The following is a 13,786-nucleotide window of genomic DNA, read 5'->3' as shown; positions in this document are numbered from 1 at the left end:
GCTTCTTAACTAGCCCAAGGCTTCTGATCTGTCCTTGTAAGACAAGTTTACAAGGTCTTTACTTATTATTATTACTTCTGAGTTCTCCACTTGGTCCGCCTGTTTTGTGAAATGCACTGCCCAAACCAGAAGGTTCTGAGACCTCCCTGATGCCTCATGGACAGAGCAATTGCACCAAGCTTTATGGCCTGTGTCCCTGCATGCTTCCAGGTACAACGTTTTGCTCTCTCAGTAGCATGACCCTAACTCACCTTCACCTTGTGATCTGCTATAACACCAGTCCTTTCCTCTGGAACACTCTCTTACATACCTGCCTGCATGAAGCAGGATAAATTAAGTCCAGAGAGGGCAGAACACCGAACTGACACCGTGCTCTGTGCGGCACAAATGCAGAGAATCACAGAATGACAGAATGGCCCAGGTTAGAAGGGACCTCAAGGATCATGAATCTCTCAACCCTCCTGCCATCATGCAGGGCCACCAACCTCCCCATTTAATACTAGACCAGGCTGCCCAAGGCCCCATCCAATCTGGTCTTGTACACCTCCCGGAACAGGGTATCCACAACCCTTCTGGGAGCCTGTTCCAGCACCTCACCACTCTCATAGTAAAGAACTTGAACACATAACAGGTGGGCAGCTGCTAGGGGAGCAAAAATTCTGAATTGATTATAAAGCAATCCCATCGCTCAAAGTGCATGGCTGGGAGGTAGTTGTGGCTGCAGGCAGTGCTTCTGCCACTGGCTTACCTTGTGGTTGCGGCTTCCCACTTCTCTTTACAGTTTCACCAGCTGGAAACCACAGAGGGTTGCGTCTTACATTTGTCAAGTGCATGGAGGTCTGTGTTCAAATGCCACCACAGGATGTATGTAAGGTAGCTGTTTGGTTTTTTTTTTGGTTGGTTGGTTGGTTGGTTTTGGGAGATGAAAATGAGGAATTGAGGGTTGTAAAAAATCAAACAAGTGTTCTTTTTTAAATTTTATTTGGCAGTAATATCCAACCCCCCCACCCCCGCTTCAAAATATTACAAAATCAAGTAAAATAAGTGCACTAAGGAAACCTACAGAATACTGATAAACTTCACACACGTACAGGAGGGAATATAGAGGGAAGAGTAGGACTTGTTTGTTGCTTAAATTTGTTTTTTTAAAGTAGTGCCTTCCCTGCCACTTGCAGTCTCTACAGCAATTGTCCCAGAGGGCAACACCTGGAACTCAGCACTCCCTTCCTCAACAGCCAAGTCACCCTGCAGATGACAGTGACCCCCCTACCTGTTGTGAGTAGGCCAGATGAGAATCTCCAAGGATATCCAAGGCAGGTGAGTCTCATGTGGTTACCATAGTTAGCCTTTCCAACCACCATTGTTCTCCATAGTCACATATTCCCTCTGAGGGTACAAGGAGGGAAGAGCTACACTGGTAGCACCTCTTTCCATAGGGGCACATTCACTGCACCCCTACACCACATTGTCCTAGGATATGTTACATGGCTTGTTAAGAGAGCTTAGCTTGCCTTGCCTGAAGGAGCAGCCATTCCCTGGCCTCAGTCCAAGTGCAAGCTCTGTGAATCTTGACTGCTAGCATACAATTCTCCAGCCTACCCCAGCAGGCATCCTCACAGACTACAACATCTGCAGGAAGCAGGAAGGGGACTGGAGAATTAAGCCAACAGAAGCCCTTCTGCATAGATGTCTCCTGCACCATGCTTTGCTTCTCCCAGTTGGAGATCTTCCTGCCTGGACAATAAGATGTTCTTCCCATCCAGGGATAGCCTTTAAGGCAAGCTGTTGTGTTTTTTCTAAGGCACTTCAATGATCCAAGTTGCAAGGTAGTGAGCTGGGAGGCATGAGTTGGGGCAGAATAAAGCAAAATATTTATTAACTATGTTCCTGTGACTCCAGAACCAGCACATGATGCTGCTTTGTCCCTCTCTAAGGAAGGAGCTAGGAGATGTCTAATGAGCACTCCTGCTCCACCAAACATCTCCTTCAGGGTCACCAGAACACAGTGACTCGCAGTGTAGTCCTGCATTATTTGCAGCTCCTATGGACTCATCCACTCAAATCACAGATCCTAGCTTCTCAAATCTGGATCTTCATGGAAGAAGAACCCCTGCAAGAACCAGTCCCATTCTGTACTTACTGTGCCACAACATCCAAACGTGGCACAGTAGGTTATGATTCCCACAGCAGACGTGGCACTGCATCAGTCAATGGAAGTTCTCTGGATTAACATCAAGAATACAGCTCAAAGACCAGACAACTTTGAATAATCATGGTTCTCAGGAGAGACCACAGGAGGGATCAAGCTCTCTTCTTTTCCTACATTTGCAAGACACCAGCTCAGTCTTCTTCTTCAAGGAAAACATTGCGCCAGCAAGGAAAGGTGGAGATGCATGCCCTGCTCATCTTCTCTCAAGCAGAACATGCTTCTGCTGATGCAGGCTGAGTTTCGCTTCAGTAAGCACTATGGACTGCAAGACACCTGGCAACAATTGCTGAAGTTGTTCAGAAACAGGAAGATAGAAGTCACAGGCAGTCCTCTTGATTCAGAGATGTGCCACTGCTTGGGATGCACAGCAAGGACATGAAGGGAATGTGGACAGAGGATGCTTAGGTGTGTAAGTATATGAAGTACACTAGACAACTGCAGGAGAAAATCAGCTGGGCGTGAGGCTAGAGAGGTGACTGTCAACAAAACAGCTTTTCATTTTTAACTAGGACCAATGCTCTGAGAAACAAGATACTTGAAAATGACCAGCAAAAGGTAGTAAAAAATGGTCTAATCAGAGACACTGAAAACTGTGTCAGTAAGAAGGGTTCTAGCCCTGACCCTGAATACACACCTGGAATTAAAGATGAATGCTTCTGCCTTATCCCAGAGGGAGATGGAAAACCCAAGATGATGGCTAACAGCTCAAACTTCAATTGAACAGTTTTCTATGCAGTTAACCTACTAATGGCATGCCTCATACCTCTGTCTCTAGACTACCCAGCAGGTCCCTCTGGGCAGTTTAAGACTCTAAGCAGGCGGTCAGTGCTAGCCAGGGGAGCAAAAGCCAGAGAGAGCTGCAGTGTCAACCTGTGTCTAGTAGAAATTACATCCAGCCCTGCCTCTTTGTTCATTGAGGGACGCTGCAATCCCCAAGTGAGAAATACCCTGTAGCATAGGGCTCACAAGTTGCTTGCTTGTGGTGACTTGAGTGCAGTGAGATACAAATTGTGCACGGGGCATTACAGCACTGTCAATAACAAAAACCCACAGGCTGGGTTTTCGTGAAAGATCTAGAACTACGAAACATACAAATGCTGAATCACTACCATAGGAAATAAAGTAATAAAAAACAAAACAAAACAAAAGGGGGAGTCAGCATGTGAATGTGATAAGAAAAAATATGATAGCACCTTTAAGGAGAGGGCAAGGAGAGTTAAGAGTGAGATGAGGTCAAAAGGAACTGTGTTGCGTTGTAGCCCACAATGTACTGGAGGAGCTGCTGGGGACAGTCTGGTGGAAAGTAAGGAGGAATGTGCTGGACTCTTGTCAGCAGCACGGCACCATGACTTCCAGGTGTCACATGAGGCTGACCACCTTTGAGGAGCTCAAACCAAAGTGGAGGGTAAGCAGGGCAATGCCCTTGGCTTATTATGTCCTGCAGCACATATGCTCAGCCAGAAAACTGTCAGGCCTGTGCTGGTGCTGACAACTATGAATTGAAGACCCCCTCTTCTATCCAGCACTGACCTCCATCCTTTCCCCAGATCTAAGGGAACAAGAAATCCCCATTAGCTCCTGTGAGAAACTACTGTCACCCTGTGGAAGGGACCCAGGGGCTGCTGTAGTTTCCCCCCAGTCTTCCAAGGCCCCAGCAACGAAGCTCCCTGACCTGGTGGGCTCTGCTCCCCTTTCCTGGCCCCATTCTCTGTGTATTACAAAACAAATAACCCATCGCTATACAATGTAAATATCTGTGACTGGGCAACTGTAGCAGACACTTGTGCATATTGAGATCAGCACTGGAGGACAGGGCAGTAGGTTGGGCCCATCCTCCTGGGCTCCTCCGATATGGAGGCCCCTTACATCTCCTTGGTGCTCATCTTCTTGGTCTTCTCAGCCGTCTCCTAAAGAAAGAAAGCACAAAAGTGAAGCTTTGCACTGACATGGTTTGGCAGTGCCCTGACATCTTTGGTCCATCCATGAGCAGCGACAACACTGTTATTTTCCTCTAAGCCCCACGCTTGTATCTCTTCCCTCGGACAACTAACATCTCTCCTTGCTGAGTTCCTCCATCTAACAGAAACCTCCAAGTGGCAAAAGCAGAGGGAACATCTCAAACAAGGAGAGACTTTTGTAAGCAGATCAATCTTCCCAGCCCCATACTAACCTGATGCTTTTGCAGCTCCTGAACATATCTAGCTAGCTCCTCCTCAGTCAAATCTTGACCAGGTTGTTGTCTGTGAGCTGTCATCTTCTCATTCTTCCCTGCAAACAGAAATGGAGTTCAGTTTTATCACAAATGCAAATTTCACGGACAGAACCATGGAAAACAAAAAGAAGCAGACCAGCAAGAGTATGCCTCAGGCCATAGCACACCTCAAGTTTAATGAAGCTTTACATAGTCTGGCCAGACCTTCTTTGAAAGAAAATAGATGTGTGGCTACCTTGGACTTCAGAACCTGGGCTTCCAGACTGTCCCCCTATTGACCTACACCATGATAACAACGTGATAAGAAAGAGGCTGCACTCTGCTCTCCTCTCCTGTTATTTGAAAAGTAGCACCTCTAATAAACTCAAAGATTTTGGCTTCTTGTAGGGAATACATAGAAGCTCAGTGCTATGCAAGTACAATGGTGCTTAATGAAGAGGTAATTTTGCTTAGTGGAGATGCATCTTGCTGATGTATCTGATCTGATTCTTTGGTTTCATTATCTGTCTAACATTAACCTCTGACCCAGGCAGAAAGTGAAAAAACTGCTGTCCAACTGTGTGCTTCTGCCATGGATGCAGCGAGTTAGGTAGGTATCAACACTGGGTGTAGCACTGCAACTTTGAAGATTGTTTCTGGGCAGGCAGCAAAGAGTCTCTCATTTGGTTGCTTAACCTCTCACAGTTCCGCAGGCAGCTCTACAAAGTAAAACAGTTATCTTTTTTGAGGTGAATTCCTGCTGCAGCAGCCTAGTCCAAGCTGAGAGAATCCCAAAGCTTGTGCTGCAGACTAACAGATAAACATGAAAGAAACACTGCACATACAAACCTGTTGCTGTTTCCCTCTCTCCTCTCCTGCCCAAGCTACAAGACTCTGGCTGGCTATAGATCTGAACGTGCTGCTGACAGCTCCAGCACAGCAATGCAAACAAAGCTCATGCAAAACTTTGGTTTCTGGGGAAGAAGGCCAGGAAAATGCAGTGCAGTGCTGAGATGGTGAACTTCACCGTGAACTTTTAAAAATAGCCTTCCAGGTGAAGAACAGATAGACCAACAACCCTGCCTTCACTATAAACACTACCTCCCTTCATCTCTGTCACATTCTTTCTTAATGCAAGAAACTAAAGCGCTTTTCTGACATCGTTGGATTAAGTCTCATTTATCCATTCCTGGGGCATGACTCCTATTTTTCAGATATGTAAATATAAATACAGTGAGGATACAGTGAGGATACATATAGGATACAACTGTCCTGCTCACACCCATATATACGGTTGCAGACAGTAATCTATTTGGTTTGAGCATGCCCCAAGCCAGCAGGATGCAAAGCAGCTCTGGTCTGGAATATCTGCTGCTGAATTTTCATGATATCAAACTCAACCCACAAAGGCCAATACCATTGTTCCCAACTCAGTTACACACTTTCTGATCTCTAGAACAGAACCAACTTGGATCTGGCCATCTTGGAGCACGGGAGGATGATGGAGAACCCACCAGCAGAGAAGGTAACAAAGAACATTAGCGAGCCCCTAAAAAGCTGGAAAATAAAAATCCCTTTGCACAAAACCAAATACAATCATCCTCTGGAAAGCATACAGACCTTCACAAGTCATTGCAGTGCACACCCAGTTCCCACAGGCACAGACGCAGCGGTTGCACTCCACCTGGGTCTCTGCTCCATCCTCATAGGTTTCATCTTCCAGGGCACACTCTAGAAAGGCACAGAACAGGGACAATAGTTGTACCCTACAGATCCAGGAGATAATTCAAGAGAGGAGGTACAATCTCACTCTCAAAGAGAAGCTGGGGGATACCTTTGGAAGAGGCCACCAATCCACCAAGGGTTTCAGGTGGACCACTATGACAGAAATATTCACATTGAATTAGGTGTGTGAAATTAGCTCCAAAATAATTATTTGGGAAAATCATACACTTTGCTTTGTTTCCTCAAAAGCACACATTTCAAGTTCTCAATCCCAAATGAGATCTTGATATTGGGTTTGCTTAAATGTCCTGATCTGCTATATGCAGAAGAGAGCACCCAAGCTGAAAGTTTTGGTCACTGTGAAACGAATCTCTATTCCAAAAGGGTAGTTGCTGGGGAAAGCGTGTGTGTTTGCTGTAGCCCTAAGAAAGGAAGGAAATAAGAAAAGCTCACTCATTTTAGTTCACATTTCTTCTCTATTATATAATCATATAACCATAACCCTCAAAGCACTTAATTGTGTTGGTTCAGTGAAAACCATGCCCTCAGGGATAGAGAAGGCATCTCTGGCTTCCTACTGAATATCCCCTAGGAAGCACAGCTCGGTGTCACTGCAGTGGATGTAAATCCAGCACCTTTGGACCAGCAGGCGAAAGCACCCCCTGAGGAGATGATTAGATGAATGGCTTGGCACGCGTGGTCAGCAGAACACTAAGCTGCTTCCACGTAGCACTGAGCAGGATTTGGAAGGATAGCGAACTTTGAGACGCTCATCAGGGAGGGTCAGAGCACAGCAGGACTTTGTTCTGGTCCAACTTTTCTAAGTTATCCAGACATTAACTCTTCACATGATTTATATCCGTGCTGTTAAATACATGCCTTGACGATCAAAGCATACCTTATCCATTTGACCTACGTCCCTGCTTCTAAAATCCAAACCTTTTAAATCACATGAGCTCTGGGAGCTCTGCAACAGAAACAGCAGTATGTTTGACAGTGTAGGGATGGGAGAACAAAGGGTGCTGTGGGATAGCAGGTAGGGCACATATCAACATTAACTCTGGGAATGGAGTTACAGCATCCAATGGCTGGCTCAAATTGGTGCCTTTTCTCTGTTCCCTTACCAGGACCCCACTAGTTCCCCAATACAAGTGAGGAATTCCTACTTTTCTCCGGTGGATTGAAGGATGGGCTGAGGCACTTGAGAAATTCATTGAAGCTGAGCTTCCAGTCAGCGTTTTCATCTGACAGCTCGATGAGGGCATCTATGCAGAGTCCCCTAAAAGGAAACACAGAGGCATGTTCTGCACAGAGCTGTACCAAGTCATTCCTTCCTCTACTGGCTTCGGAGGGCAAACAAGTTAAACCAGTCACTGGCCTCAGAGTACGGATGAGTTGAACTAGTAACAACTAGGAAGGTTCCGAGATGCCAGGAATAAATGTCTTCTGCAAGAAAATCTCCCTGATGTAAACAGAAGAAAAACAGACACCTTTCTCCTGGCTGGAGAAAGGCTGAGGTGTGCAGGGGCTGGTATTCAGAATAAATCAGGCAGCAGGAATAGCAGCCTGCTGACATCTACATGCTGTCACACAAGTACAGATGCAAGCATAGTTCAACCACAAGCAGTCATCGTCTTGCACATAGGGGCACAGAAAAAGGGAAACCTCTGAAGCTATGATTTCATGTGATGGTTGCACCAGTTCTAATTACAGGCTCTCCATGAGCTCTGTTTTCCCATCATCTTCTTTGCACTGGATATAGCTATCAGGCAAGAGGCAAGCATGGTCCACTGGAAAGCTAAATCACTAGGAAATATAAAAGACAAATTTTCTGTCATCCAACTCACCTCCTGGCTTCAAAACTATTAGGTCCAATGCAAAAGAGAGTTGGAATGTATGGCTCAACCTGAAGGCTAAGGGTGGGACTGCTCCTTTTGGTGGCATTCATATCTAGTTAAATGATAAGCCATTTCATACACAGTTAGGTTTGCTGATTCTGTTTTTCTACCTGATATTTTCCACGGTTGTTTTTTTCATCCCCTCTTTTTACCACATCTGGTCCCTGTCCTTCTGGTATCCTGCCCACTGCCCACCTGAGCAGCTTGTTGGTCTCCTGGTCCACGTAGGTTGTGATGTTGACAGCAGTCTCGTTCTGCTCCACAAATTTCAGGAATTCGGTAGAGTCCAGGCGAGAATCGCCATCATCAAAGTTCTGTAGGGAAAGATGGGAAGATGTGAGAGGGTCCCACCTGCCAACTTAAAGTACCCCTTCCTTATTGCTCTTCCATAGGCAATTAGCATTTTTGAAGCACTAATGAAGCGGGTTGCATCATCCCTGTTTTTCACAAAGAACAGAGGCTCAGAGAAGAACGACATATCCACACTAGCATCAGAAATGGGAGACCTGGCTCTAGCTTCCTGCTCACTGGTAAGCTACACTGCCTCTCATTCACCTCCTGTTGCTTGATTTATGGCTCTAACCCCATTCCTTCTCTTTGTTCCAGCCAGCTCCCAGCTTTCTTATATACCTCCTGCCTTAAAGCAGACCAGTTGTGCTCAAGAAGGTGTCAGCTTTCCAACATGTGTAAATCCAAAGCTGCATAAGGAGCGTGACAGCGACAAAAGGGAAAATCACAGGAAGCAATTTTCTGCTGCTCCCAAAGAAGGAAAAATTTAATGCAACAGCTAAACACCTTACCACCAGCTTCATAGGGTCCTGACAGGACTCCTGGCACTGACGAGCAGGATTTTTAGCCCAATGTCCTGGCTGTACTCCCACTACAGTAATTGTATTCTGCCTCCCTGTTTGGAGATGTCATATCACAGCGCGGGGCACGCAGTAGGAACTGCTGGGCCCCCTCAGAGACAGCTGCATTGCAGTGAAGGGAAAATGAATCCTGCAGGCAGACTGCTGCACGAGATGCTGGTCAGCCTCTGCCGTGTGACTCAGGGCAGGTCACTGCACCTCCCTGAGCAGGGCTTCCAGGAATGCTCAAACACTGTCTGCTGCTATCTCTGGTTCAGGAGAAGCATGTAAAGCTAGGAAAATATCTGCCTGTCCTGTAGCCTGTATATAACTGCCCCACTAATATATTTCAGCTTCTGCAAGATGTTGAAATCTTTCTCCCTATTTATTTTGAAAGTGGCCACAGTTCTCTTAATGACCCAAACCTGGGTAAGTTAGTTTTCTTGGCTTTCAAGAAGACAGTATGCATTTACCTGATCCCCAAGAGACAACCTAAGCCACAGCAGCTTCTCACTATTGGTCTAATCTCTAATGCAGGGTCCTTCAAGGCCAAGGCCTGCCTGGCGTTTGACCCACGTCCCAGTGACTCACACAAGGCACGCTTCCAGAAGGGAGAGAGCAACATGCCACATCTGCAAGCTCCTCTGGTCAAGGAGAAAAGGGAAAACCTTCACCTCCTCCTTGGCTCCAGTGTTTATTGCCTGCAGGGCAGGAGTCAGGCCATTTGCGGGGCAGCGTGGAGCGGTGGGCTGGGCGAGGCAGGCAGCTCAGGCAAAACAAATATGTGTGTGCATGAGTTCATTTAGCTTGCATTACTTGGATATCTCCGACTTGCTCCAAGCCTTGAATTCTGCTTTAAATATATTTCAAAGCTCACTGGGCTGTTGACATGGAGGATTACCTTCTGACAGAGAAAGAAACTTGGTCCAGGAAACAGCATAGCTTTGTCATGGAAACTTTTGCCCCCTTGTGCCTGGCATCACTGCTCCACAACAAGGTGGAAAATAAGGGAACGTGAAGCTGTCTGCCTCTGAGCTGTGGGTTTTCAGCAGTGGGTGGCTGACAGAGTATGGCTGGGTTGCGCACAGCAGTGGAGCAAGCCCATGGCTGGCTCATGTGTTTAGACAAACCCCGTGGCCTGAGCAAGTCCCCTGCAATAGAGGTTGAGGACAGCACGTGTGTGAGGGCATGCCAGGGTAGTGGCAGACGCCCGCAGGGTGCCTGAAGCAGTGGCTTCAAGTGAGTTTCCACAAAAGGGGTAGAATTAATGGCTACAAAGGCGAAGATTCTCTCTGTAGTGTGGGGACTGGCTCCTCTGCCTCACCAGGGGGTGCAATTGCCATGGCAAATTTGCTTGCAGCATTAACTCCTGTCAGGCACCATTAATCTCTCACTGTCAACAGCTTATGATTTAAACACTCTCCCCCTTTCCCCACCTGCTCCTCCAGCTCCATCTTGAACGCTTTGAAGTCTTTATCAGGAGCCGGGTGCAAGGGGGAGGGAGGCAGCAGAGCATGCGGCAGGAGCATGGCAGAAGCGTGTGATCTATGGGTTATAAAAGGGGTGGGGATAGGGTGAGGCTGACAGGGAAGCATTATTGCTGGGGGCTCACAGGCAGTTTCATCTCCCTGCAGAGCACCAGGAAAGCACCAGCTCCCTGCCACAACCGGGCCATAATCCACACAGGCACATATTCTCCTTGAAGCCCCCAAGCACCCCTTATTTCCACCTCAATTAGCCTTGGGGTTGTCAGGAACAAAGGATCAGCAACATTGCCACATCTCCCTGCTCCTTGTATCTGTATTGCCAGCACTCCCACTCGTCTTTCCTCCTTTGGCAGTCCTTTGCCCTCTAAGATCAGTTCTTCTGTCCCTTACTATAGGCATACTGGGCCTATCCATGTTTTTTTTCCTGGAACACATTGGACGACAGGAGACAGAGGTGCTCCAGGTCATGTGCAAGTGGGTCTGTCAGTAGCTGCTGCAGGCAGCACAATGTAGGACACAGCAGGCCTCTCTGGCTCCTGTGTCATCAGGCACATCTCAATACTGCAGCTTCTTTCATGGCAACACTGGTGCTTTACAGTGACAGATCAAGAAATGGCAGGCTCTACTTGCCTTGAAGTACTTGTCCAGGACTTCACTATAATTGCTGCCCTTGGAAAACCAGCCGTCTGGGATAATTTCTGCTTCTAGCCACTGGATGACACGGCGACGAAGCTCATCCCTGTCCGACTGGTAACAGACAACTGTCGGGAGAGAAAGCAAGGATAAGAGGAACAATGGTGGCAAGGATATCATAGAGAGATTACGAGAAATAAAAGCCAAGCAGACAGTCCTGATGGCAGTCTGCAGGCCGCTTGAAGATGATCCATGGCCAGATTAAAGCAGGGCTGCCATGTGCTGAACGGTGGATGGGCTGTGGGTGACACCATGTGGCAAGGCCCGAAAACGACACTCCTGCCAAGCTGCCTTCCAGTACACTATGCCTGAGGTAAAGGAACCGAGGGCCAGCTGACTCATCTCAGATTGAGGGAGGAATGCGAATGACTGGCTCTGGTCAATGTCCCTGGGTTTTTCGATGCCAAGCACTCAGCCATGAGCCCTCAGGTACCAAAACCCCCTTCCTCTCCAACACCAAAGACCAGACAAAGAGCATTCCCCTGTGCTCTTCCCCAACCTTGAATTTTAGGGCCTATATCTCAGGGAATTTTGTTTCTTCAAAATCCTGGCTTGTCCGCTGTAAATTACAGGGGGCCAAGTTGTGCTTTTTCTCAGAGCTCTCCAGTCACAGGCATCATTTCGTATGCTAGTTACAAACGTGGTATTCAGAAGCAAACCTGAAAGATCATTCAGCTTATTTGCACTGTCATACCTGTCAATGGAGAGACAAGGGAATCTTTGTGCACTCCTGCCACTTACACACACTCATGATTTCCTTCTGAATTCAGTGACTACGATCACAACTGGATGGACCGATAAAATAAAAACCCACAGGGCATTTGTTTAATTTTGTGTTTGTGGTGTTTAATTTTGAGCTTCCCTAAAACTGATTTGAAGTGATGGTCAGGTTCTGACACTGTCCTTTGCCTTAGGCTTGAATGAGGGTTTGCTTTCATTTCTCCTAGGAAGCTGATGTTGATGATTGTACAGCTCCAGGACTGATAAGCCATGGATAGGAAAAGGGTCCCTTGGTGGAGCACAGGTCATGGCCCCAAAATCTATAGTCTAGGTACACAAACAAGAGATAAGGAGAGAAATCAGGCACAGGGAACCAAACAGACAGCTGATGGGTGGTGGTTCAGCTACACCTCCTAATTCCCCAACAATATCCCATTCATTATGCAGTGCTGCCCCTCTGCCATTGGGCCCATCAGTTAACTGCTCCTGAAACAAAGCTTCCTTTTATAAGAGTGCTCCTGGAGCCGGGGAGGACAGCAGCACAGTTCCTGTATCTTTGATCCCCAAGGAACCATGTCTTGTTCCTCAGTCTGGATGATGAACACAGCTTGTGTCCGTAGGGGCAAATTCACACTTCACCTTGTATGCTCCCAGAGTCCCTAAGACACTTCAGCACAGTTAGGAGTCCAGGAGTACCCAAGAGTAAGGTGACCCAAGAGTAAGGACTAAGAAGGTACCTGATAGTAAGGACCAAAAAGGTACCGAAGAGTGAGGACCCAAGCCCTCTTATTTCAGCTCATCTATCATCTCAGGCTCTGCTACAGCCAGTGCAGAAGCATCACTTGTACACAGAGCTGTCACTCCCCCAGCAGACCTCCCTTCCCAGTTCTCTTCCCAAATACACACAGATTCCAGACAGACAAGGAGATGGCTTCTTACCTGGACTCGCAGCTGGATTCTCAGACTTCTTCTCTGTTAAAGGAAAGACAGAAGAGAACATGTCTGATTCAACATGAAGAATTATGAACTTCTTCCTATCCTGGGTGCTACTTGGGCAAGAGCAGAGGAACATGGGAGCTTTTGGAAACAAGAGGACCACAGAGATTATGAAGGGACTGGAGCAACTGTTATTCAGGGAAGGAAAGCTGTGATTTTTCAGCATGAATAAGACTCAGGAAAGACCTCACCAATTTGTTTATATTTGATGGGCAGGAGTGAAAAAGACTGAGCCATACTCTTCCCAGGGCATCCAGAGACAGGATAAGGGGCAGTGGGTGTGTATTTAAAAACTTGAAATTCCATTTGAACATAAGGAATCACTTTTTTTGCTGTGAGGCTGGTTGAAGACTGGAAACAGGTTGCTCAAAAGAGGTTGTGTAGCTTCTCTCCTTGGAAATACTCAAAATCCAAGTGGACATAATCCAGGGCAACCTGGTTTGTCTTACTCTTCTCTGCTCTGTGCGGCCTCACCTCCTGCACTGGGTGCAGTTGTGGGTGCCACAATAGAAAAAGGACATAAAAGTGTGAGAGAGCATCCACAGGAGGGTTACAAAGATGGTAAAGGTTCTGAAGGGCAAAGTGTGTGAGGAGCAGCTGAGGTCCCATGTATGCTCAGCGCAGAACCGAGGAGCTGAAGGGAGGCCTGATGGTGGCTGCAGCTCCTCACAGGGAGAGGAGGGGCAGCGCTGAGCTCTGCTCTGTGTGACAGCGACAGGGCCCGAGGGAACGGCATGGAGCTGTGTCAGGGGAGGGCAGCTGGGGGTTAGGGACAGGGTCTGCACCACAGGGCGGTGGGCATGGAACAGCCTGCCCAGGGCAGCGGGCACGGCCCTGAGTGCCAGAGTGCAAGGAGTGCTTGGACATCGCTCTCAAAATCACTGGATTTTGTGTGGTGCCGTGTGGGATCAGGAGTTGGACTTGATGATCCCTGTGGGTCCTTCCAACTCAAAATAGTCTATGATTCTATGCCTTAGTTCCTCATCCTTGTCTGAGATTATGTTGTAGATATGTCTGTC

General features: G+C 47.4%; 1 protein-coding gene across 1 annotated transcript in view; it reads right to left on the bottom strand.

The window, feature by feature from the left end:
- Positions 1 to 964: 964 nt before the first annotated feature.
- FSTL1 (follistatin like 1) overlaps positions 965 to 13,786 on the bottom strand; it is a 43,713-nt gene continuing 30,891 nt past the window's right edge. Inside the window, exons 5-11 of the mRNA XM_085236787.1 lie at positions 12,711 to 12,743; positions 10,989 to 11,119; positions 8,219 to 8,337; positions 7,292 to 7,404; positions 6,021 to 6,131; positions 4,380 to 4,477; positions 965 to 4,116 (exon numbers count right to left, since the gene is read on the bottom strand). Coding sequence (XP_085092913.1) covers positions 4,072 to 4,116; positions 4,380 to 4,477; positions 6,021 to 6,131; positions 7,292 to 7,404; positions 8,219 to 8,337; positions 10,989 to 11,119; positions 12,711 to 12,743 — 650 coding nt within the window. The 3' untranslated portion in view covers positions 965 to 4,071. The remainder of the gene's footprint in view (positions 4,117 to 4,379; positions 4,478 to 6,020; positions 6,132 to 7,291; positions 7,405 to 8,218; positions 8,338 to 10,988; positions 11,120 to 12,710; positions 12,744 to 13,786) is intronic.

This window comes from Meleagris gallopavo, chromosome 1 (assembly GCF_905368555.1).
Source record: "Meleagris gallopavo chromosome 1, MGAL_WU_HG_1.1, whole genome shotgun sequence".
In the NCBI taxonomy this organism is placed as follows: Eukaryota; Metazoa; Chordata; class Aves; order Galliformes; family Phasianidae; genus Meleagris; species Meleagris gallopavo.
The sequence above is the reverse complement of the archived record's forward strand: the minus strand, read 5'-3'. Positions and strand labels throughout refer to the sequence as shown.